This window comes from Chiloscyllium punctatum, chromosome 12 (genome assembly GCF_047496795.1).
Source record: "Chiloscyllium punctatum isolate Juve2018m chromosome 12, sChiPun1.3, whole genome shotgun sequence".
NCBI classification, from domain to species: Eukaryota; Metazoa; Chordata; class Chondrichthyes; order Orectolobiformes; family Hemiscylliidae; genus Chiloscyllium; species Chiloscyllium punctatum.
In genome coordinates, this window is record NC_092750.1 from 21019080 (window position 1) to 21042921 (window position 23842).

At 40.6% G+C, this 23842-nt stretch overlaps 1 protein-coding gene across 3 annotated transcripts; it reads left to right on the plus strand.

Annotated features, from left to right (window-relative positions):
• Window positions 1-22: 22 nt before the first annotated feature.
• Window positions 23-18647, plus strand: tada3l (transcriptional adaptor 3 (NGG1 homolog, yeast)-like). 3 transcript variants are annotated; one of them, XM_072582034.1, is made up of 9 exons: window positions 23-238; window positions 2266-2501; window positions 6617-6867; window positions 7443-7548; window positions 8796-8937; window positions 12077-12174; window positions 13320-13429; window positions 14833-15018; window positions 16528-18647. In XM_072582034.1, the coding sequence occupies exons 2-9, from the start codon at window positions 2295-2297 to the stop codon at window positions 16718-16720; spliced, it is 1293 nt and encodes a 430-aa protein (XP_072438135.1). In that variant the 5' UTR covers window positions 23-238; window positions 2266-2294; the 3' UTR covers window positions 16721-18647. The 3 variants fall into 3 exon arrangements, with proteins under 3 accessions (XP_072438135.1, XP_072438134.1, XP_072438136.1); XM_072582033.1 differs by having other exon boundaries at window positions 236-356; XM_072582035.1 differs by lacking the exon at window positions 23-238 and adding an exon at window positions 284-305.
• Window positions 18648-23842: the final 5195 nt, after the last annotated feature.

Genomic DNA, 23842 nt, shown 5'->3' on the forward strand with positions numbered 1-23842 from the left:
CTGAGCCACTGTAACAGAAAATGTGGGGAGAGTTGGGGGTGATTGACGGCAATAGATGGTACTACTGTGGAGAATGTGTATTCTGTAGCTGTCCCTTTGCTCTATTATTAATATGATAACTTAGATGAGGTGAGATTGAAACGGTTGTTCGGCTATCTGCGACAAGAGTGACCAACTGTATGTTCGACATCCCCTCCTTCCCAGTAGTGGCAAAGCCGCAGATGGAGCCAGTTCCCAGGTAAAATGTAACAAAGTCCTGATGAAAATATAAGGGAGCCGGCATCTAGCAACAAATGACTGTTACCGTAACTACCTACAGACACTACTCCTTATTGCATTGCAGCCTGAAATCACAGGTAGTTTGTGTCTTGGTCACTGGGCACCTGGACACACAAAAAAAGACCTTTTATTTCACAGTTGGAATCTAGTGGTTAAAGCAAGAGGAGCAGGTCCATTGCTGACTTCAAGACTAGCAAAAGATGAACTGGCAGCTGGACTTGCAAATTGGGGTCTTGACACAAACTGATCTTACATCTTCACTAATGCCCTGGCCTTCCTGTGTATGATAGCAAGCCAGGCAGATAGATAGTGGGACAGAGAAAATAGTTTCTTACTGCTCTCAGTAGATGACAGAAGAGGAAAACCGAATGACATTTTAGTCCATGATACAATTATCATCCAGCAATCTCACCATTGCTCTTTGTTACAGTGTAGTCTGGTTTCCAAATTACTTGCATTACATCATATGCGCAATTTGATACTATCGCCTGAAAAGTCCGCTTTCATATTAACGACTAACACTTTTTTTTGTCAAATGATTTGATGAGAGTTTCAGACGTTTAAATTGTTCTGCTATTTTTTGAATAATAGGTACTCCTGGGTGTGAAGTCACTATCCTTCCACCTGTTTGAAATCCATGCCTAGAGCAATGAATTAAAAGCTAACTGTAAGGACATAATATGAAATTAATTGGCCAATCCCAATTCTTAATACTGTAGCAGAAATACAAAATTGCACTTGTAGAGCAGAGTTCATAAACTGTATGTGTGAATTCAGAGTAGAACATGATGTTAGAGTAAGGGGATCTTGGTTATGTTATTTACTGTGTTACTCTGAAACTGTATATATAAGACACTTCAAGTCTCTCATTATAATTAAAAAGTGCTCCAGTTTATATCCTTTACCCTGATGAGCACAAAAATGATCAAACAACAAAAATGGAAATGATTGTCTTATAGGAGAGATTGCAAAAAAGAATGTTTTTGGGAATGAGGACGATGAGGACTTTCAGTTTGAAAGTTAGATCGAAGAAACTGGAGCAGCTCTTGGAGAGGAGTGAGAGGAGATCATATTGAAGTATTCAAAATCATTTGAGACCTGGAAAAAGTAAATAGGGAGGAATGTTTCCACTTGTGAATGGGTACAGGTAAAAAATCATTAATTTAAAAAAACAAATGGGATATGAGGAAGTCATTTTTCACACAATGAGTGTTTAGGCTCTAGAATACACTACCTGTGAGTGTTTTGGAGAAGATTCAATTAAAGCATTAAAAGATGGAATTAGACTGTTATTTGAAAAGGATGAATGTGCAGGAGTTTGGAGAAAATTCAGTAGAATGGCACTAGGTGAGGTGTTCACTTTGAAGACCTAGTACAGACATGCTGGGCCAAATGGCAGCCTCCTAAATGGTAACAATTCTGTGGCTCTGTATAAAAGGCATTTTACTATAGATACCAAAGTTGAAATAGTGGAATAGTTGGTTTATAAACAGAAAGCAGCTGAATCTGCAGCCATTACCAACCTGAGGCAGAGGCAGATCTTGAGTAAATAAAGGAAAATGGTTAAACTGGTTTAGTATTTATAATTTCAAATGACTCATAGACTAGAAAACTCATCTAGAAGAAGTGACAAAATGCTCAGGAAATAAATGGTGTCACTGGAATAAACAAAAAACAAATTGGTGGTATATTGAATACATTTTTAATGGCACTTCACATTAATGATGCTATCACTTAAAAAAATCGTGGCCTTGCGCCAAGGGATACTTGTTGACCCTCTGATTTTTCTGGATGATTTTGAAGAGCTTGTTTCAATTATAGTACTTGCTTTTTAAATCTGTTTGGAAGCCATCAGTCCACTGATAGACTAGAGAAGTTTTCACAGTCTTCATTTCTTGCACGTGTGTAATAAGCCTTGCACTTGCTATGTTTCTTATTTCTCAGAAATACTATGTACAATTTGAATCAGGTTAGTTTTCTTTACAGATATTAGACAAACTTTCTACGTGCTCAAGATGAGTGAACTAAAAGACTGCCCACTGCAGTTCCATGATTTTAAGCCAGTAGATCATGTGAAGATGTGTCCCCGCTATGCAGCTGTACTCTCACGCTCTGAGGATGATGGAATTGGAATCGAGGAGCTGGACACATTACAGCTGGAGCTGGAAACACTCTTGAGCTCAGCGAGTCGGCGACTGCGCATACTAGAGGCAGAAACACAGGTAAGAACGATGCATGAAGCTATTTGGCTGCATTGACTGGAGTGGTAACTCACCATAGTTCTTCTAATGGAGGAACAGTAAAGGGGAATAAATCACTAGTGGGAATAATTCAAAACAACCCCCACCCCAAAAACAACCCATTAATTTTGATGTAGAACAAAATATACAAGAAGAAATGTTGGCACCTTGTGAAAAAGGGACAACAATAATTGAGTAATTTTACTCACATATAATCTGGAAAAAAATATTGACAATAGTACTCCCTCAATGATGAGTTCATAGAATACTTTTGAGAGCAGCATGTTTTGGAACCAACTAGAGAGCCGAATATACCAGACTGGATATTGTGTAAGGAGAAAGTAAGGACTGCAGATTCTAGAGATCAGAGTCGAGAATGTGGTGCTGGAAAAGCACAGCAGGTCAGGCAGCATCCGAGGAGCAGGAGAATCGACATTTCGGGCAAGAGCCCTTCATCAAGAATGGGTATTGTGTAATGTGAATAATGGCTCCTATGGGCAGTAGTGATCAAATATGATTGAATATCACATCCAATTTGAAAGAGAGAAGAATGGGTCTTAGGCTAGTATTTTAAACCTAAGTAAGGGCAAGCGTTTGGGTATAAAACCATAAAAAAAGGAACAGAAATAAGCTGTTCAGCTACTCGAGCCTGCTCTGCCATTCAATAGGATTATATGACAATTCTCTTTTTTTTGTTCTTCTCCTGTAATCTTTGAGTCCCCCTCTGATCGACAATCTATCTTTCTCAGCCTTAAATATGTACAAGGACTCTGCCTCCACAGCAGCCTGTGAGAAAGCGTTCCAAAGACTTATAACCCTCTGGGGGAAGAAGTTCCTCCTCATCTCAATCTTAAGCTGGTGTCCCTTTACTCTGAGATCCTGCCCTCTGATCCTAGAATCACCCATAAGAGGAAATGTCTTCTCAAAATTGACCCTGTCAAGCCCTTTAAGACCATGTCTCAATGAAATCACACTTATTCTTCTAAACTCCAGTAAATAGAGTCCCAACCTGTTTAACTTTTGATCAAAAGACAGACCCTAAATACTAAGGAACATGCTGTTGAACCCTCTCTCAATTGCTTCCAATAAAATAATATGTTTCCTTAAATAAGAGGACCAAAACAGTTCACAGTAATCCACAAGTGCTTTCACCAGTACCTTGCACAGTTGTAGTAAGGCTTCCTTATTCTTATACTCTAAGCCCTTAAAATAAGGGCTATCATTCCATTAGCATTCCTGATTACTTGCTGCATCTGTGTGCTAACATGTTGTGTTTTGTCCACGAGTACTGCCAAGTACTTTTGTGTTGCAGCTTTCTGCAGATTTCCTCTTTTGGTCTTACTTAAATTATACTCTGTTCTTTTATTCTTCCTTCCAAAAAGAACAACTTTGCATTTTCCAACATTATACTCCATTTGCTAACTTTTTGCCACTTGCATAACCTATCAATTTCTCTGTAAAGTATTTGTATCCTCCTCACAACTTTTCGACTATTAATGTGCCATCTGCAACTTGTCTACAGTACATTCACTACTTTCCTCTAAGTCTTGAAGGCATGGAATCATTAAGGCATGAACATCTGAGATTGTGGAAGTGAACTGGGATTTAGGTTAGGGGATAAATCAGTCAAGAAGCAATGGCAAAAACTTAAGAGTATTTACGAATACTCAGAATATTTCTTCTGTAAAGAAAAGTTGCAATGGGAAGACCCAACATTTGGGGTTAAATAAAAAGTTAAGGAAAGCCCTCAAACATAAGGAAAAGGTATATAATTGCATGAAATGAGTAGCAGGTCAGAATATTAAAACAGTCAGAGTATGACAAAGGTTAATCGGGACAAATAAATTGGAATATGAGAAGAAGCTAGCTAGACATGTAAAACAGACAGCAGGAGTTTCAATAGCTATTGAAAAGAAAAAGAAAGTAAAGTAAGCGTTACTTTTCTAGAGGGTGAGAATTTGGAGTTAATGGTTGATAAGAAAGAAATATCAGATGTAATGAATAATTATTTTGTTTCTGTCTTCTCTGTAGAGGACACAAAAGCATACCCCAGTAAATCACAAGGTTGAAGTAAGTGAGTACTTTGATGGAAATACAACGCTAAGAATGCAGTACTGAGCAAATGGATGGAGCTGCAGGTTGATAAGTCTCTGGGTCCTGATGGACTTCATCCTAAGGTCTTAAAAGTGGTAGTTTCCAAAAATAATTAGATTCTAGAAAGCTTCCAGCAAACTGAACAAAAGCAAAAAAAAATCATGTCAAGAAGAGAGGGAGAGAGAAAATCGGAAACTATAGGCCAGTTAGCATAATGTCTGTCTGGGTATCATTTTAAAATTGATTGGTAAGGACATTATAACTGGGCACTTGGAAAAACTCAAGTTTACTGTGCAGAGCCAGTACATTTTAGTGGAAGGGAAATCTTGTGTAACTAATTCATTGGAATTCTTTGGAGGATGAACATGTGCTGTGGATAAAGGGGAGCCTGTTCATGTACTATGCTTGGGTATCCAGAAGGCATTTGACAAGGTGTCACATTAACAGTTAACGTGTAAACGTAGGAGCTTATGATGTAGAATGTTACATACTGGTGTGAATAGAAGATTGGCTGGCTAACAGAAAACAGTTAATGTACATAAATGGGTCTTTTTTTTTGATTAGCAGAATGTGGTGAATGGGTCCCACAATGTGTTGGGCCCTCAGCATTTTACACTTTATTAGATTAGATTAGATTTATTAGATTTGGAGACCAAAGGCTAAATTTTCAGATAATGCAAAGGTAGCAATGTATGATGTAAAGATGGCATAACAAGAATGAGGTAAAAGAATGAAGAATACAAGTTAAGTGAATACTCAAACATATAGCAGATGGAGTATAATGTTGGAAAATTTTACAATTTGACAAGAAGAATGAAATATGTATTATTTAAAAGGAAAACAACCGCAGAATTCCAAAGTGCAGAGGATCTTTTCTTTCTACTTATCCATGGGACATAGGCCTCACTGCCTCGGCTGTCATTTATTGCCCAGAGGACAGTTAAGAAACAACTACATTAGTGTGTCTGGAGTCATGTGTAGGCCAGACTGGGTAAGGATGGCAGATTTTCTTTCCGGAAAGACACTTGTGAACCAGATGGGTTTTACATCAATCGACACTGGTTGCCATTAGGGTTAGCTTTGTTTCGAATTAAAATTTCAACATCTGCCATGGTGAGAATTGAGTTCATGTTCATTTGCCTGGACTTTGGATTACTAATCCAATTACATCACCAGAACGCCACAGCCTCCCTAGTGGGTGTTCTAGATGGTCCAGTGCATAAGTCACAGAAAATTAGAACGCTGGTACAGCAAGTGATTAAGAAGACTGAAGGAATGCCATCCTTCCATATAAGAGCAATTGAACATAAAAGTAAGAATATTGTGATTCAGTTATACAAAGTGAGGCTGCATCTTGAATATTGTGAGCAGTTGGTCCCCTTATTTAAGGAAAGATGTGATTGCACTAAAGATGGTTCAGAGGAGGCTGATATCTCAAATAAATTCATTGTCCTATAAGGAAAAGTCAGACAGGTTGGGTTTATTTCCACTGGAGTTTGGAAGAGTGAGAGCCAATTTGCTTGAAGTTTATAAGATGCTGAATGGTCTTGACAAGGATGTTTCCTCTCATGGGTGAATCCAGAACTAGGGGACACTATTTTAAAATTAGGGATAACCCTTTAGGACAGGGATGGAGGTGGGTTCATTAATTGTTTTTAAGGTAGAGGTCAATAGATTCTTATGAGCCAAGGTAACCAAAAATTATTGGGTTTAGATGGGAATGTGGAATTTGAAACGGAAATATGTCAATCATGATCTCACTGAAGGTTTAAAGGGCTAAATGGTCTATGTCTGTCCCTCATTACATTTTGAAGTTGGTATTATCACTTGCCCTGTCGCCAGTTTCAGAAAAAGATTCTTAAATGCACTACTGTGATAGTTGTAGTTTCCACCCACTTGTGTTCTCTGACTGAGGTAGATAAATTGTTAATTCATTTGAATCCATGTCACCAGCTGTTACATGGTTTTCACTCTTTCAAAAGCATTTAAACTGTTGATTTTAGATCCTCACAGACTGGCAGGATAAGAAAGGAGATAAGAGGTTGTTAAAATTTGGGAAGGAACATGAGCATGGAACACCACAGAAACACGGAAAACCCAAAAAGCAGAAAATCGATGGAAAAGGCAGCCATGGAACTGGACCTGGTCCTGGACGCCCGAAGTCAAAAAACCTACAGCCTAAAATTCAAGAATATGAATTTACAGATGATCCCTTGGATGTTCCCAGAATTCCAAAGAATGATGCCCCCAACAGGTAGGATCTCTCAGAACTTAACACATATTCCATTCTGTATCTTTGTCAGATTGGAACTGCAGGTTAGGTATGACCTGATTGAATTTAATTTCCTTTAGGAACATGTTGCAGGAATAGGCACTGGTATGTCTGCCCATCTTCACATTATTTACTGCTTATATTCTGTCTCTCTAACTCTCTCCGCAAACTATTTTCCAAGTTACCTGGAGGGAGATAAATTAATGCAAGGAAAAGTAAAAGTCTGAAATTGCTTCTCTCTCTCATTCACACACATGCACCATCCACAATCTGTTTTACTTTAATGGGAATTAATTAAATTCCATGCGCCTCTGTGCTCTGTGTCTCTCGCTGTTGTTTTTGACACTGTTTTTTGATACCTTTTATCAAGTGAACATAGATACATTGAAGAGTGACAAAACTCTATAGCTCCTTTTGTTCAGAATCTAAAGTCATGAGTTGCTGCAAACTGATTTTTGAGTAACTTTGTTGACAACAGCTTCACATTTACTGGATGCCAGAAGTGAGTTTTCTGTAGTAACAATGAGTAACTTCACATCTTCTCATACCTTCTGCAGGTTCTGGGCATCAGTGGAACCATACTGTGCTGACATCACCAATGAGGAGATCCGTGTCCTTGAGGATCTACTGAAACCCCCTGAAGATGAGGCAGAGTATTACAAGGTGAAAGACCAACATAGATGAAGTGAGAGGGAGACAGAGAGGGTCAGGAAAGAGTGGGTTGTTGGCCAAAGCACTACTGAAAGAGATTTTCAGAAACAGGTTGAAGGTGATGAAATATTTTGAGGGGCGCTTTAAAGATATTGTTTGAGGGAGTATGGTAAACATATGAATGTGTTTGTCTACTTTATTATTCATGTGGGGGTAACTGTTCCTAGACAGGGGATTAGTAACGTTTTCAAGCATTCCATAATAGGAATTAGGATATTCCAGATGTAAAGGTTTTACCAACAAATCCCAACTTGGCTTAAAAGTGATTACAAACCAATATTGCTATTCTTTCTTTCATTTCCATTTCTTTCTTTTTGTTTTGTTTGCTGATTGTGTAATCAATAATCAGCTCAAAAAATAAGGGAACTGAATTTAGTATTCATTAGTAATGTGGTTTGACATCCTTCGCAACCAGTGGTGTTCCCAGTTATCAGCTCCCATCAAAACCACATATGAAGTACTTTAATGAGATATCTATCTGTCTCTCTTTCGGACACTATTCCCAACTGAGTGTGCAGGCTGGGATCCTGCTGACAGGCCTCCTTGAATCCATTATGTGTAATGAGCTGAAAGGTGAATTTGAATGATTTTTCAATTACTTTTGCCAAAGCAGGACAGGAAATGAGGCAATTGAGTATTCATTAGAAAAACAGGAATAGTGAAGCAACACAGCTGAACACACAACATGTGTTCAGGAGTATGAGCTTGTGAATGTTATATATTAACAGCTCTGATCAATTGACGAATGACACTGATTGAGGAGGAACGGTTCAACTCTGCACTTTCTATAAAAGTGTAATTCTGTACCTGCAGAGATTTGTAAAATCATGTGGGGCATGAATAGGTTGAATAGCCAAGGCTTTTTACCAGGATAGGGGAGTTCAAAACCAGAGGGCATAGGTTTAAAGTGAGAGGGGGAAGATATAAAATTTAAGGGGCACATTTTCACGCAGAGGGTGGTGCATGTATGAATGAGCTGTCAGAGGAAGTGGTGGAGGCTGATACAATTACAACATTTACAAGGCATCTGGATGGGTACATGAATAAGATGGATTTTGAGGTATATGGACCAAATGATGGCAAATGGGACTAGATTATCTTAGGATATCTGGCCCACAGAATCTGTTTCTGTGCTGTACAACTCTATGACTACTTTATATTAAACTCTAACACTTTGCCTTACATTCCTGTTTGCACAGATCCCCCCCCTGGGGAAACATTATTCCCAGCGATGGGCACAGGAGGACCTTCTCGAGGAGCAGAAGGAAGGTGCCCGTGCTGCAGCTGCAGCAGAGAAGAAGAAAGGCATGCTCGGAGCTTTGACTGAACTCGACTCAAAAGGTGAAGTGAACTTGCAATGAGCTACTGTCCGTTTAATAAACCAATATCCATGTGGCAGATTAGGCAGCAAAAGACTTTCAGAGATCTTCAAGGGCTTCATTGTACATCTATTGTTTAGCTCAAACACCAGTTTCCACCTTCCCTTTCTGCACCTGTCCAGAAGCTAACCCCCCCATGAGGGAAGAACCCTGCTCTTTTTTTAAAAATAAAGTGCAATGATCAAATCACCCAGCTCTCCTAACATTACCATTCCTCCGAACACGACTATACCTCCTAACATGACCGTAGGCGAATGACATTGATTGAGGAGGAACGATTCAACTCTGTGCACATTCCATTGGAGTGTAATTCCATAACCTATGGATATTTGTAAAACCATGTGGGGCATGGCTAGGGTGAATAGCCAAGTCTTTTTCCCAGGTAGGGGAGTTCAAAACTAGAGGGCATATGTTTAAGGTGAGAGGGAAAGATGTAAGATTTAAGGGGTGCATTTTCACGCAAAGGGTGGTTCGTGTATGGAATGAGCTGTCAGAGGAAGTGGTGGAGGCTGGTACAATTACAACATTTAAAAGGCTCTGGGTTTAGGGTGTAGGTTTGCTCACTGAGCTGTAGGTTTGATATCCAGATGTTTCATTACCTGGCTAGGTAACATCACCAGTGGCGACCTCCAGGTGAAACGAAGCTGTTGTCTCCTGCTTTTTATTTATATCTTTCTCCTGGATGGGGTTCCTGGGGTTTGTGGTGATGACATTTCCTGTTCATTTTCTGAGGGGTTGATAGATGTCATCTAGATCTATGTGCTTGTTTATGGCGTTGTGGTTGGAGTGCCAGGCCTCTAGGAATTCTCTGACATGTCTTTGCTTAGCCTGTCCCAGGATAGATGTGTTGACCCAGTCGAAATGGTGTAGGGCTACGAGGGAGAGAGGGTTGTGTCTTTTTGTGGCTAGCTGGTATTCGTGTATCCTGGTGGCTAACTTTCTTCCTGTTTGTCCTATGTAGTGTTTGTGGCAGTCCTTGCATGGAATTTTGTAGATGATGTTGGTTTTGTCCATGGTTGTACTGGGTTTTTTAAGTTTGTTAGTTTTTGTTTGAGAGTGTTGGTGGGTTTGTGTGCTACTAGGATTCCGAGGGGTCTTAGTAGTCTGGCTGTCATTTCTGAAACTTCTTTGATGTATGGTAAGGTGGTTAGGGTTTCTGGCTGTGTTTGGTCTGCTTGTCGTGGTTTGTTCTTGAGGAATCTGTGCACTGTATTTTTTGAGTATCTGTTCTTCTTGAATACATTGTATAGGTGGTTCTCCTCTGTTTCTGAAGTTTGTCTGTGCTGCAGTGTGTGGTGGCTCGTTGGAATAGTGTTCTGATACAGCTTTGTTTGTGTGTGTTGGGGTGGTTGCTGGTGTAGTTAAGTATTTGGTCAGTGTTTGTCGGTTTTCTGTATACGCGGGTTTGTAGTTCTCCGTTGTCCTTTCTTTCGACTGTGAAGTCCAGGAATGTGAGTTTGTTGTCGGTTTCTTCCTCCTTGGCGAACTTTATGCCTGTGAGGGTGTTGTCGATGATGTTAAATGTCTCTTCTATCTTGTTTTGTTTTGTGAGCAGGCTCCTGGCCTCCTGGAAAATTGCTGCGTCAAGCCTACGAACAAGATCTGCATCTGGCTGAGCAGGGATTGACATAATTCCCATCCCAATTACTGGCAATCAGGCTCAACCTTCAAAGCTTGCTATCTATGCTTCCTTCTGCTTTCCCCTGACTTCCTGATGAGAAAACAGTTTAATAAAACACATAACATCTAGTTATTGCTGACTCAATGCTACGCTTTCTAAAACTACATAAAGTTCCATCCGCTTCATGAGTCATAACATATCTGGACAGTTGGATTAAAATTCTAATCATATCTTTTCCTGCAATGTGTCCCATTCACCCATCATCTCCCATTGTTATGAATCTGTACTGATTCCCTTAACTCCAATAGTTAATTCCTTGCTCGCATCTAAAAATTCTTTGATAACCTCACCACACCTCAGCCTTGTATCCTTCTGTGGCAACTTTGCAGCTATTGGGGGTTGGTTGTGCACAAATCATTGAGGGTGACAAAGCATGTCATAAAGCATGGGTTTATAGGTAGAGGTACTTGGTACAAAAGTCTGGAAATTTCTAAATCTATATAAAACATTAATTGGCACTAGTTGGAGTATTAAATCTAGTTCTGGGGCCTACACATTAGAAGGGAAGGAAAGTTTCAGAAAAGGTATGGAAGAGATTTTCCTAGATTTCTGTGGAGCAGTGAAGATTTGATGGACGTCTTCAGCATAGAAGTCAGAAATCTTAATGGACTGAAGAAGAGTCAGTGTGTCTGTCCTGACCAAAAAAGAGCTATTCAACTGAATCTCTCCTTCCCTGCTCTTGATATGTGGCCCTTGTATTTACATATTCCCTTTCATAACTCCCAGACATCCTGAAACACATTATGGTCAGTGAAGTGCATATTAACAACCGGTCGTTGTTGTAGTGTAGGCTGCACTGTACTAGTGTAGGCTGCCTGTTCGCAGACAGTAAAGATCCACAAACATTGACTGGGAAACCTTTTTATGACGCTGTTTGAAGGATATACGTTAGCCAGGAGGCTGGATTAATTCTACTGCTGTTCTTTGAATTAGTTCCCATAGAGTTCTTTTATACCCAAAAACAGAAGTTGCTGGAAAAGCTCAGCAGGTCTGGCACCACCTACGAAGAGACATTTGAGTTAATGTGACCCTTCCACCAAACCCAAACCCACTTAACTCGGATTTCTCTTCACAGGTGCCACCAGACCTGCTGAGCTTTGCCAGGAATTTCTGGTTTTGTTTCTTATTTAAAGCATCTGCAGTCTTTTCTGTTTTTATAAAGCCTTTTATGTCCAGAGGACAGACGGGACTACATTTAATATCTTATCTGAATGGCAGAGCCTCAGATTTGCCTCAATAGTACAGTGGAATGACAGTGTTTTGTGTTTTATGATCAGATCCTTTTAATCTATTACAATCTGTTACTTTTCACCTCTTTGAGAAAGACTGTGCATGGTTTCTTAACTTTAAAGCTACTCTATAAATGCTCACTTTTGTTGTAACTGAGATCATGTTTTTTGTTTGTTATCACTGCTGTTAGATGTGGATGCTTTGCTGAAGAAAGAGCAGCACGATCAGCCTGAAGATGGATCTCCTTTTGGGCCCCTCACTCAGAGATTACTCCAGGCTTTGGTGGAGGTGAGATGAGAAACCTGTATGTGGTTCAGCAAATACGGATTTATTTAGAATCTGAAAAATCTTTCCTGTTGAAGAAAAGTAAATTTGCAGTGATTCATTTAAGATGCATCCTGCCCCACCTATGACTGAACTTAAATTTTGTACATCTCAGTTCCACACTACTTTCACCTACTGAACAGCTAGAGTTAGTTCAAGGTTGGGTGTGGTTTGTTACTTTTGCTTCATTGGTCTTGAGTTGTTTGAGAGTCCACTGAGGTAGAAGGAGAGCTGTCCGCACCCCATGAAACTGAAGAATTGGTCATGAATCCAAAAGTAAAACCATTTTTTGAGTAGGGGTCATGCTGTGCTAGCTCTGCAGTGTGAAATGTGGTTGATTAAGCAATACACTCTCAGGACTGGACAAAAGATCATTAGAAGCATGACTTTTTAAAAAAATAGCCAAAGAAGTTATGCTGGCAACATACTGCAGGTTGTTCAGCAATTTGCCAAAGCAATGTTGATTAATGTATCTTGTGCAACCCTTTGTCAGAACTGATCCTGGTGTGGTGAAGAGTGACAAAGACCTAAGTTGGAGTTAGAAAGATTTGCTTTTTATTTCTTTTTATCAACCAATTTTTTTGTCCTCCATTCTGTTCTGAAAATATTGTTTTTTGTTGGAGTAAAGTTCCAAAGATGGTAAATTTCCTCCTAATGTCTCATAAAAGTAATCAAATATAACCGAAAAGATAATTCTTGGTGAAATATTCAACTGAGAATGCAGAGAATCACTGTCAAATCCAAACCTGCAGCACCCAAAGGCCTAATTTAGATCTTGTCAACTTTGAAGTGCTAAGGTCAATTATAACATCCCTACCATCTGGTGGCTAAGTTATAATTTGAATCTTTTTAATCTTCTTCCTGGTTTTAACATTGAAGAAATGAGAAAGCTGTAACATAGTGATAATTTATTTTAAGAAATTGATCCTTCATGATTTGTGTCACCCTAATGTTCTTAATTGGTGAATTTTCAAACGTAATACAAGGTGAAAGGATTTTCTTTGATTTTGTTCCACTATTTTTAAAGGACTTCTGACTTCCTCAGGGATTAATTTCATGACCTGTATCATCTTCATTTCTGACCTATTCTGCTTTTTCTTCTTTCTCAGGAGAACATCATTTCACCAATGGAAGACTCTCCCATACCAGAGATGACTGGGAAAGATGTTGGTACTGATGGAGCGAGCACCTCCCCTCGAAGTCAGAATAAGGCCTTCAGGTGAGCTCTGTGGACAGTAATGTTGCTCTTAACTATTTAAGAATATCTACAGAAATGCATCCTTTGCTCTTTGATGCCATGGGAGGAAATATTACAGGTTGGGAGAGACAACTATCATTCGCATTATATAATGTCGTATAAAATAATTCATAATAGGAAGCTAGTCACCATTTAACTGTAATTTAATGAACAATTTAGGATAAAGACAGATTCCCTATTTGTAGCTTTTTAAAATGTATTCATTCACAAGATCAACACATCGCTGGCCAGGACTAATTGTGCTAGTGAGCCAACTTCTTGAATCACATATAATCCGTTTGATGTAGCTGCACCCAGAGTGCTGTTTGGAAGTGTGTTCTAGGATTTTGACTCAGCTCCGTGTCAGGAAGTTGTGTGGTTTGCAAGTGGTAGCGTCCCAATGCATCTGCAGACCTTTTCCTTCTAGGCAGTAGAGGTTGTTTGGAAGGTGCTGTCAAAGGAGCATTGGGGAGTTGCTGTAATGCATCATGTGAAAAGCACATTCTGCTGTCACTGTGTGGAGGAAGTGACTGCTAAGGTGGTGCCAATCAAGTGACTGCTTTGCTCTGCAAAGTGTTGAGCTTCTCAAAGCATGTTGGAGCTTTACTCTTCTAGGCAAGTGGAGAATGCTCTATCATGCTTATGCCTTGTAGATGGTGCACAGGCTTTGGGAGTCAAGAGATGAGCCATTCACCACAGAGTCCTTAGCTTCTTACCTACTCTTGCAGTCATAGTGTTCATATGGCTGGTCCAAATCATTTTCCAGTCAATTGTAACACTTCGGATATTGATAGTCAGATATTAAGCAATGTTACTGCTATTAAATGTCAGTGGAATGATAGTTAGATTCTCTCTCATTGGAGATGGTCATTGGCTGGCTTGGTGAGATGTGAATGTTATTTGCTACTTATCTATCCTAGACTGAATCTTTTCCAGATCTTAGTGCACATGGGCACAGACTGTTTTAGTACCTGAGGAGTCGAAAACGATGCTAGTCATTGTTCAAGCATCGGCAAGCAATCCACTTCTGACCTCTTGTCGCACCACAAGACTCATTTCACTCACTTACAAAATAATTTGGAGGGAGAAATATCACTGAAACATTTTGTTCTGTCAACATTTTTACTTCTACTTTTAACTGATAATCTACTCTAATCATAAGGGTTTGATCCTCAGCAGATCTTACTGTTAAATGAAAGAATTTCAGACAGACAGTTATATTGTATGTTGGCTGTTCAGCTGAGATTGTTCCTTTGAGCTTAATATCAATCCAATTGTCCAATTTCTTGATGTACATTTTCAGTTTTGTCCTTTCTATGTATTGTTCAACTGTTCTGATAATCTATTAAATAAGATGGATTAAATATTCAATGTGTCTGCTGCAGCGTACCTCACACAAAGTCTCTAGAAGCACGAATTAAGGAGGAACTAATTGCTCAAGGTCTGCTAGACTCTGAGGACCGACCTACTGAAGACTCTGAAGATGAAGTTCTGGCAGAACTCCGCAAGCGGCAGGCTGAGTTGAAAGCCATCAGTACACACAATCGAGCAAAGAAACAGGAACTTCTCAGGTGGGGTGAATGCACTGGTTCTGATTTGGAAGGCAAGTGGGTTGAAATATTGAAAAAAAAAATCTGCTTCAAAGAACTGGCTGGTAGCAGTTCCTTCAATCTAACGTGATGGATTCTTTATTTAGACACTACTCTCTCAGGTGAATCAGTTTGATTAAAGAAGGTTGGTTTTGTAAGAAAACTGAAAACATGCTGCTGCAGCCTTCAACAACAAGTTGCATTCATATTGTTCCTTCAACGTCAATAATCGTCACATATAGAAACATGAGGGTAAAACTGTGGACTCTGGATAAAGAAGGAGATGGCAGAACTTAATAACAGATTAGTCAAAGAGAGTTTAAGAAAGAGTTTGAAAGAGGAAAAGGAGGTTGTGAGATGGAGAGGTTTAAATGAGAATTTGAGTGCATGGATTCTGATTGGCTGAAAGCACACATTACCTGCACTTCTGCTGCGGAGATACAGAAAAGTATTTAAAGATGTTGCCACTCTAGAGCCAATCCCCTCTATTAAAAATAAAAAGAAACAATATTCTTTGCATATAAGGGAGAAAAGAATAGTGTGTTTTGATGATAGAATTAGATTAGAATAAGTGAGAAGATGCTCAGGTGGAATGTAAACTCTGACATGGACTGTGGGATAACTAGGACAGAACCAGGCATTTATTTAACACATCTAACACCTGCTTCCATCGCACCTGTCATTAAATATTCCATAATAAAAGAGAAAATGGTATAAATATTCAGCAGATCAAGCTACACACATAGAGAAAGAAACCGAGTTACCATCTCACATGTTGATTTTTAGTTTAATCAGAACCTTTTGGTGTAAGCTTATTGACCTGAAATAAGAAGACAATTTCTTTCTCTCTTCACAAATGCAGTTTAATTTGCTTAGTATTCCCTGGATTTTGATTTTTGTTATTAGTTTAGATTTACAGCATCCATAGTATTTTGTTTTCATTGAATATTTCATGCCTGTTCAACTATTGGCTGTTGTGTTCTTCACTGAGTCAGGGAGCAGTGGTGCAAGTGGAAGGACGAGGGCAATATTCGGATGACCACTTCCTTGTCTTCTCCCACCTGGGTGTTTCTTTAATTGGACCATTTCTTATGAAAAAACATGCTTTAAGTCACTTCAACACATAAAGCAGCAGATGTTCTGGAGCAAGTCAGCTCTACTGTTGAACCAGAGAAGGCAGATTAATTGCATGCAATATGTGCTCATGCTTTGTGGTAGAGAGTTTTTCCCTGACGACTTTTGAAACATCATCACCTCCATTATCCATTTGAACTATTTGGGAAATTCCTTCTCAAAGGTCTCCTCCTTGAGAATTAGACCTTCAGAAGTTATTTTATTGAGTCTAATGAGCATGCTTCCAGACAGCTCCTTCACCTTCTCCCACCCCTAGAAAATAACTAAGCTCATGTTATGAGAGAAGCAGTCGTGCGTATTGATCCATATATCCTCAGCTTCCTTTCTAATCTTACTGACTTTTTAAAAAAAATACAGGCTTGCCAAGGAGGAGTTAAAAAAACAGGAGCTACGGCAGCGAGTGAGAATAGCGGACAATGAAGTAATGGATGCTTTCCGAAAGATCATGGCAGCACGTCAGAAGAAACGCACACCTACAAAGAAAGAAAAGGATCAAGCGTGGAAGGCACTGAAGGAGAGAGAGAGCATCCTAAAGCTGTTGGACAGTTAAACTCAACCACGCAAACACACTGGACATTGTTACTTTTGAAAAATTGGCTTAATGTTCATCTTTTCCTGAGTGGTGTGCTTCTGAACTGACAAAAGGAGTGATATTGAACCCTGCCTGTTTTGAACTGGTGACATTGCATTCCAGCAGGCTGTCTCTGTTGCAGCCAACTAATCTTGTTTGTAAAAGGTGGAAGTCTGTCTTTCAGAAATCTGGATGTTGTGCTTTGCTAGTTTGGGTTTTTGCTGTATGTGAGCATAATGTGTTTTGGCCAAGTGTTCAGATAGAGTGTAGCATTCCTGGGCAGCTGTGCCATTGCCAGTCCTCCTAAATGTGATGTTAAAACTGACACTTTGCAGCTTTCCAGAAAGATTTTTCTTCACTTACATCCCCACCCCAACAATATTTTTTAGAAATAAATGTGGGGATACCTGTAGTCTATTTTTTTCCCATTTCTCCTGCACTACTACTGTTCTTCTTATTCCCAATCCAGCCATGCCAAATTGCTGTTTAATCTCATTTCAAATCTTTCTGTACTTGCCTCTGGGCCATATAATACGATGTGAAGAAGTATTAAAATACTGCCAATACTGATGCCAAAAAAAACTTTTAATCAAAAGAAATCCTTTTTACAGAAGAGAAAATCCATTTCAGATTTATACAACTGTGGGGTAGAAGGTACGGTTTATGTCACTGACCTTAAGGGATCATGCCAGTTACAAAAGTTCCAGATGTTTTGTTGTTCCCCATTGGGTAAACACTCTGGTGGCTTGTAGGTTCAGAGATCCGGATGACTGCAGGCGCATACTCCAGTGTTTGCTGGTCGTTCAGTTTAGCAATGGTAACAATGCTTATTTGAGTTGATTGTCCCAGCTGGTAATGCAGGTGTCAACTCGAGATTTTTCTATGCAGTTGGTGTCACCTGACAAACTTAGATGTCTTCCATGATCATTAAATGCATTTTTTCCATTTGTTTTCATTTTGTGTGGTATGACCATTCCACAATTCTTTTGTTCATACTAAGGGGAACTGTCTGATTATGTGCTCCTCTGCTCTGCTATATCCACCAGCCTTTGAGAGGTTAACTGAAAAGTGGGTAGTAGGGGTTAGGTTCAGGTTCAAAATAGTGATAGCCATTTTCCCTCCCAGTTAGTGAATGAAGATATGATCAGCTGCAATGTCTCTACTCCTTTGCTAAATAGTGATAAAGAGAGAAAGGACGTTTGCAGCACAATGGCAGCGTCACCACCTCTTGAGACAGGAGGACCGAATTCAATTCTACCTGCTTCAGAGATGTGTCATAACACATCTGAGCAGGGCAATTAAAAATACATCTAATAAAATCCATAATCTGGACTCATGAGTGAAGCATTTTTACCTGGAGAAGGTAACAGTGGACTGCAAATGCACATTGAATCATACCACAGCATGAATCGTTATCTATATAAAAGAAATAAAGAAGTTTTGGGTGGGGAGGAAAAATTAACATGAAAAATTCAATCACTTTACTGCATTGATATCTACTGTTTTAAATGTAAAGTGAAAAGAACCAAAATAATTATACTCCTAGACTCAACAAGTTTTTTTCACATTGTTTTAGGTTATCCTTTTGCAGCTTGGCTATGATTGAAGATCCTTTTGATAATTTTAGTTGCATATTACAATATTAGAGCTCAGATCTCCTCTCCCAATCTTCAGTTAGATACACTCTCCAGACCTAAACAGTGATAAATCAGAATGGGAACCATTTAGTTCTGAACCCCCACTCACATGCATGTCTCCACATCAGCTGTACTCATGCTAATTTATGGAGTAAAGATGAAACAAGTGTAAATTTTATCATTTGTGACATTTATTCCTCAATAGTGTACTGATGATTAGCTGCTCCTGTAATGAATTTTCAATAAATGTCGACTTGATTACTTTCTCAGTGTGAACTATGCTTTAAATACGCAATCAAATGCTTTTTATTTACAAGAAGTAGGCGAGGATTTATTTCCCTCCTTAATTGACCAGTGGGACAATTAAGAGTCAACCATTGTGGGTCTGGAGTCACATGTAGGCCAGACCTGGTAAGGACAACAGTTTGCTTCCCTAAAGTGCATTAATGAACTAGATAATTTTTTTAATGACAATTATTTCATGGTCATCCTCAGTCTCTTAATTCCAAATTTTTATTGAAGTCAAATTTCACCATCTGTCAATGTTGAATTCCAACCTAGACCCCCCCCCCCCCCCCCACTTTGATCGCTATCTGGGTTTCTGGATTAATAATCCAGCCCTAGTATTACAACACATTTTGCAAAGGGGAGGCTCTGCCATACTGATTAGTTAAATTTGATTTAAAGCCATTTCTAGGTTTTGAATTTAGGAACTCATACACCTACATTAGAAATCACCTGTGCTGCAGGAAGACTTTCAACTCAGCCACATCACTTAGAATGGAAAAAGGCTAAATTCTATTTTAGGAGTTTTGAACCCCAAGTCTCCTAGTACAAATATCGATGTCACAAGGGATTCACTAAATCTTCTACACAACGCATAATCCAAGTATTCCAATCAGAATTTTAATAACGTATACCACTAACCTCACGCTCTCCCATCCTTCATTATGACTTTAAATGTCATATGTAATGTATTGATTAAAAATACCCTGTATACAGATTCAATCCCACCTTCCTCTGTCAAACTGAAATGTACTTGGGACAAGAGTTTCAAGTTATTGTTGCTGAATTGACTCCCAAAGACTAGTCATTACTGAGGACAACACCATCAGCAATGTCCTGTGATAAAGCTCCAGTAGCCTAGCAGTTGCTGTACTTGGTCCAACAGTACAGTAACGCAGATTGAAACGAGAAAAGTGTAGAAAGGAAACAGAAAATAGTGGAAATCAGGCAGCATTTTTTGGAGAGACAAAGTTAGTGTTTCAGATTTATGACGTATCATTAGTACTGGAAAAACTCTTAGCGATATGGTAGGTTCTAAGCAAGTACATGGGAAGTAAAAAGGAAAAGGAAGAAGAAACGTAGGGATGCAAGCCGATATGAAAAGCAATAATGGTGCAAGGCAACAAAAAGATGGTATTGGGACATGTAATAAATCAAAATGTGCAAATGGCAACAGCAGGTATTGTCTGGATATATAGTGGTCTATGGTGATGATCCTTAACTGTTGAACTCAATATCAAGTTTGGAATTATGAAGTAACTTATTGATAGTTGGGATGCTGTTCCTTGAGCTTATATGGGAAGAGTGTAGAGTTAGAGACCAGCCAGAGAGTGACGTAGACATTTAAAGTGACATGTGGTGGGAAGCTTGGGGTCAAACTTATGGGTTGAATTGTGGTGTTCCTCAAAGTGATCACCTGACTTGACTTTGGTGTCCCCAGTGTGTTAAATAAGCAAATTTGCAGAAAGTACAATTTGTTTTTGACTGAAAGGAATGTTTGAAGTGTTGAAGAGGAAAAGATAAACGGGTATGTCTTTTATCTGTTGGGCTTGCACACAAGAAGGTGTATAAGTAGGAAAGTGTTTTGGGATTTATTCAAGAGGGAAGCTGGATGAGATGGAGGAAACAATGCTAAAAGGCACATGAAATCATGTTGTTTTGGGCAATGGCATTATTCTGGATGTAGTGGAAGCCCTGGTGGCTCACTCCAGTAAGTAGTGCATTGATATGAAAGATCTTTGTATGCTAACTTGGCAGTAATTGTGTGCAAGTTTTGCTATTTGACTCTAAACAAGGATGATAATCATTTTCAGCACGCTAAGCTGTATCACCACTCTTAAATACAAATTAGATCAACTATTTTCAGGAAACTACCCTGTGGGATGTAAATTATAAACTATCTTTAGCAAGATGTGCAAATTGCAGCACTAAAGGAGAAAGGATTTTTTCTTGGACTTATAGCCCCCCAGAAAATTCCACCACCATATTTTATTTGTAATTTCTGGTTCGGTTGTGAGCTAATTGATAGAGATGCTATGATTAGTGAACAACTGATTGGGATTTTACTGGGGTGGTGGAAGACAAATTAAATGGACATTAGTCTTTATTATCCATGTTCCTTTGAGAATAAGTCTCCTTATTTGACTAATGCTAAGAAATAATTGACATTATATTACTTTGCTGTGTGTATTCCACAAGCCACCACTTAGTGGGAGAGATATAGGGGAATAGAATTGCAGAAAATTGCAGAAAAAATTGGAGTAGTTGTAATTTTGGAATTAAAATATCTTAATATAGAATAGGATTGTAATAATGTAAAGGCAGATTTGGAAAGTAATTTGTGTAGTCAAGAGTGTAGTGCTGGAAAAGCATGGCAGGTCAGGCAGCATCTGAGGAGCAGGAGAATCAATGTTTCGGGCATAAGCCCTTCATCACACTATCGACTCTGATCTCCAGCATCTGCAGTCCTCACATTTTCATTCAGTAACTTGTGTATACAGGATAACTTCCTACATTTGCATGTTTTAGGTTCAACAAGGATACAGGCCTAGATGGATCTGGATCTGTAGAATCTAACTGTCTCTCTTTGATATGTAATGACATATTTTTCTCGTTTGTACCTTTTTTCTTTGTTTTCTTTAAAGCCCAGAGGAGGAGGAGGCGTCTGGCAGCATAACACCAGGATGAGCCAGACATGGCTACCCCCCAGCCCGGGTTCTCCACTGAGCGAAAAATAGGTCCCAGGCTAATTCCCTCAGCTCAGACTCGCAGGCCGATCCAAGGCTCCAGGTCCGAATGTCGGCCCGGGCATCTGAAGGAGCAGAAGCCTTGGCAATAGGGACAGACAGTGGATTGGCAGCAACATTCGGAGGAGCATTGGATGGGTTGGAGGGGGCATATGCATCCCCAGCTTCATGGCTCCAGCTCGGACACAGATCACAGGAGTTGGGGTAGCAGATGTCCATAACCGAGACCCCAAAGCCCATTATAGAGAACCGACAGCCTGTTTCACAGACCCCAGCCAATGTCAGCAGCGACCAGAGGAGAAGTGCAGGATGAACAAGAGAGAAAGATGAACTCAATTGCTGTAAAATTTTGCTTCATATTCAGTACTTTAAGATGGCACCAAAGCATGGTGACGCTTTGTGTATAACATGCAAAGAACCACTTTTCACAGTATTTTCATATATGCATGACAATAAATCTTCATCTAATCCAATCTAACGGTATTCTCATTACAAAGTACCTCATTGTCAACACTCTAGGGTCATCATTTACAGTACCAGAAACTGTACTGGACCACTAATATAAATACTGTGGCTACAAGATCAAGTCAGAGGCTGGGAATTCTGCAGCAAGTAACACAGCTTATGACTCCCTATTGGATTAGTGGTGCTGGAAGAGCACAGCAGTTCAGGCAGCATCCAACGAACAGCGAAATCAACGTTTCGGGCAAAAGCCCTTCATCAGGAATAAAGGCAGTGAGCCTGAAGCATGGAGAGATAAGCTAGAGGAGGGTGGGGGTGGGGAGAGAGTAGCATAGAGTACAATGGGTGAGTGGGGGAGGAGATGAAGGTGATAGGTCAAGGAGGAGAGGGTGGAGTGGATAGGTGGAAAAGAAGATAGGCAGGTCGGACAAGTCAAGGAGGCAGTAACTGAGCTGGAAGTTTGAAACTAGGATGAGGTGGGGGAAGGGGAAATGAGGAAGCTGTTGAAGTCCACATTGATGCCCTGGGGTTGAAGTGTTCCGAGGCGGAAGATGAGGCGTTCTTCCTCCAGGCGTCTGGTGGTGAGGGAGCAGCGGTGAAGGAGGCCCAGGACCTCCATGTCCTCGGCAGAGTGGGAGGGGGAGTTGAAATGTTGGGCCACGGGGTGGTTTGGTTGATTGGTACGGGTGTCTCGGAGATGTTCCCTAAAGCGCTCTGCTAGGAGGCGCCCAGTCTCCCCACTGTAGAGGAGACCGCATCGGGAGCAACAGATACAATAAATGATATTGGTGGATGTGCAGGTGAAACTTTGATGGATGTGGAAGGCTCCTTTAGGGCCTTGGATAGAGGTGAGGGAGGAGGTGTGGGCACAGGTTTTACAGTTCCTGCGGTGGCAGGGGAAAGTGCCAGAATGGGAGGGTGGGTCGTAGGGCAACTTCACCAACACATTCCACCCTGACCTTAAATTTACCTGGACTATCTCTGACACCTCGCTCCCCTTCCTGGACCTCTCCATCTCCATTAGTGACGACCGACTTGACACTGACATTTTTTACAAACCCACTGACTCCCATAGCTACCTGGATTACACCTCTTCCCACCCTATCTCTTGCAAAAATGCCATCCCGTATTCCCAATTTCTCCGCCTCCGCCGTATCTGCTCCCAGGAGGACCAGTTCCACCATAGGACACACCAGATGGCCTCCTTCTTTAGAGACCGCAATTTCCCTTCCCACGTGGTTAAAGATGCCCTCCAACGCATCTCGTCCACATCCCGCACCTCCGCCCTCAGACCCCACCCCTCCAACCGTAACAAGGACAGAACGCCCCTGGTGCTCACCTTCCACCCTACAAACCTTCGCATCAACCAAATCATCCACCGACATTTCCGCCACCTCCAAAAAGACCCCACCACCAGGGATATATTTCCCTCCCCACCCCTTTCCACCTTCCGCAAAGACCGTTCCCTCCGTGACTACCTGGTCAGGTCCACACCCCCCTACGACCCACCCTCCCATTCTGGCACTTTCCCCTGCCACCGCAGGAACTGTAAAACCTGTGCCCACACCTCCTCCCTCACCTCTATCCAAGGCCCTAAAGGAGCCTTCCACATCCATCAAAGTTTCACCTGCACATCCACCAATATCATTTATTGTATCCGTTGCTCCCGATGCGGTCTCCTCTACATTGGGGAGACTGGGCGCCTCCTAGCAGAGCGCTTTAGGGAACATCTCCGAGACACCCGCACCAATCAACCAAACCGCCCCGTGGCCCAACATTTCAACTCCCCCTCCCACTCTGCCGAGGACATGGAGGTCCTGGGCCTCCTTCACCGCCGCTCCCTCACCACCAGACGCCTGGAGGAAGAACGCCTCATCTTGCGCCTCGGAACACTTCAACCCCAGGGCATCAATGTGGACTTCAACAGCTTCCTCATTTCCCCTTCCCCCACCTCATCCTAGTTTCAAACT

Excerpts from the sequence above, each read along its gene's own strand:
- tada3l (XM_072582034.1), top strand. The coding sequence starts at position 2,295 with ATGAGTGAACTAAAAGACTGCCCACTGCAGTTCCATGATTTTAAGCCA. Across the intron at positions 2,502-6,616 it reads TACTAGAGGCAGAAACACAG|ATCCTCACAGACTGGCAGGA; the intron begins GTAAGAACGATG and ends TGTTGATTTTAG. Across the intron at positions 8,938-12,076 it reads GACTGAACTCGACTCAAAAG|ATGTGGATGCTTTGCTGAAG; the intron begins GTGAAGTGAACT and ends CACTGCTGTTAG.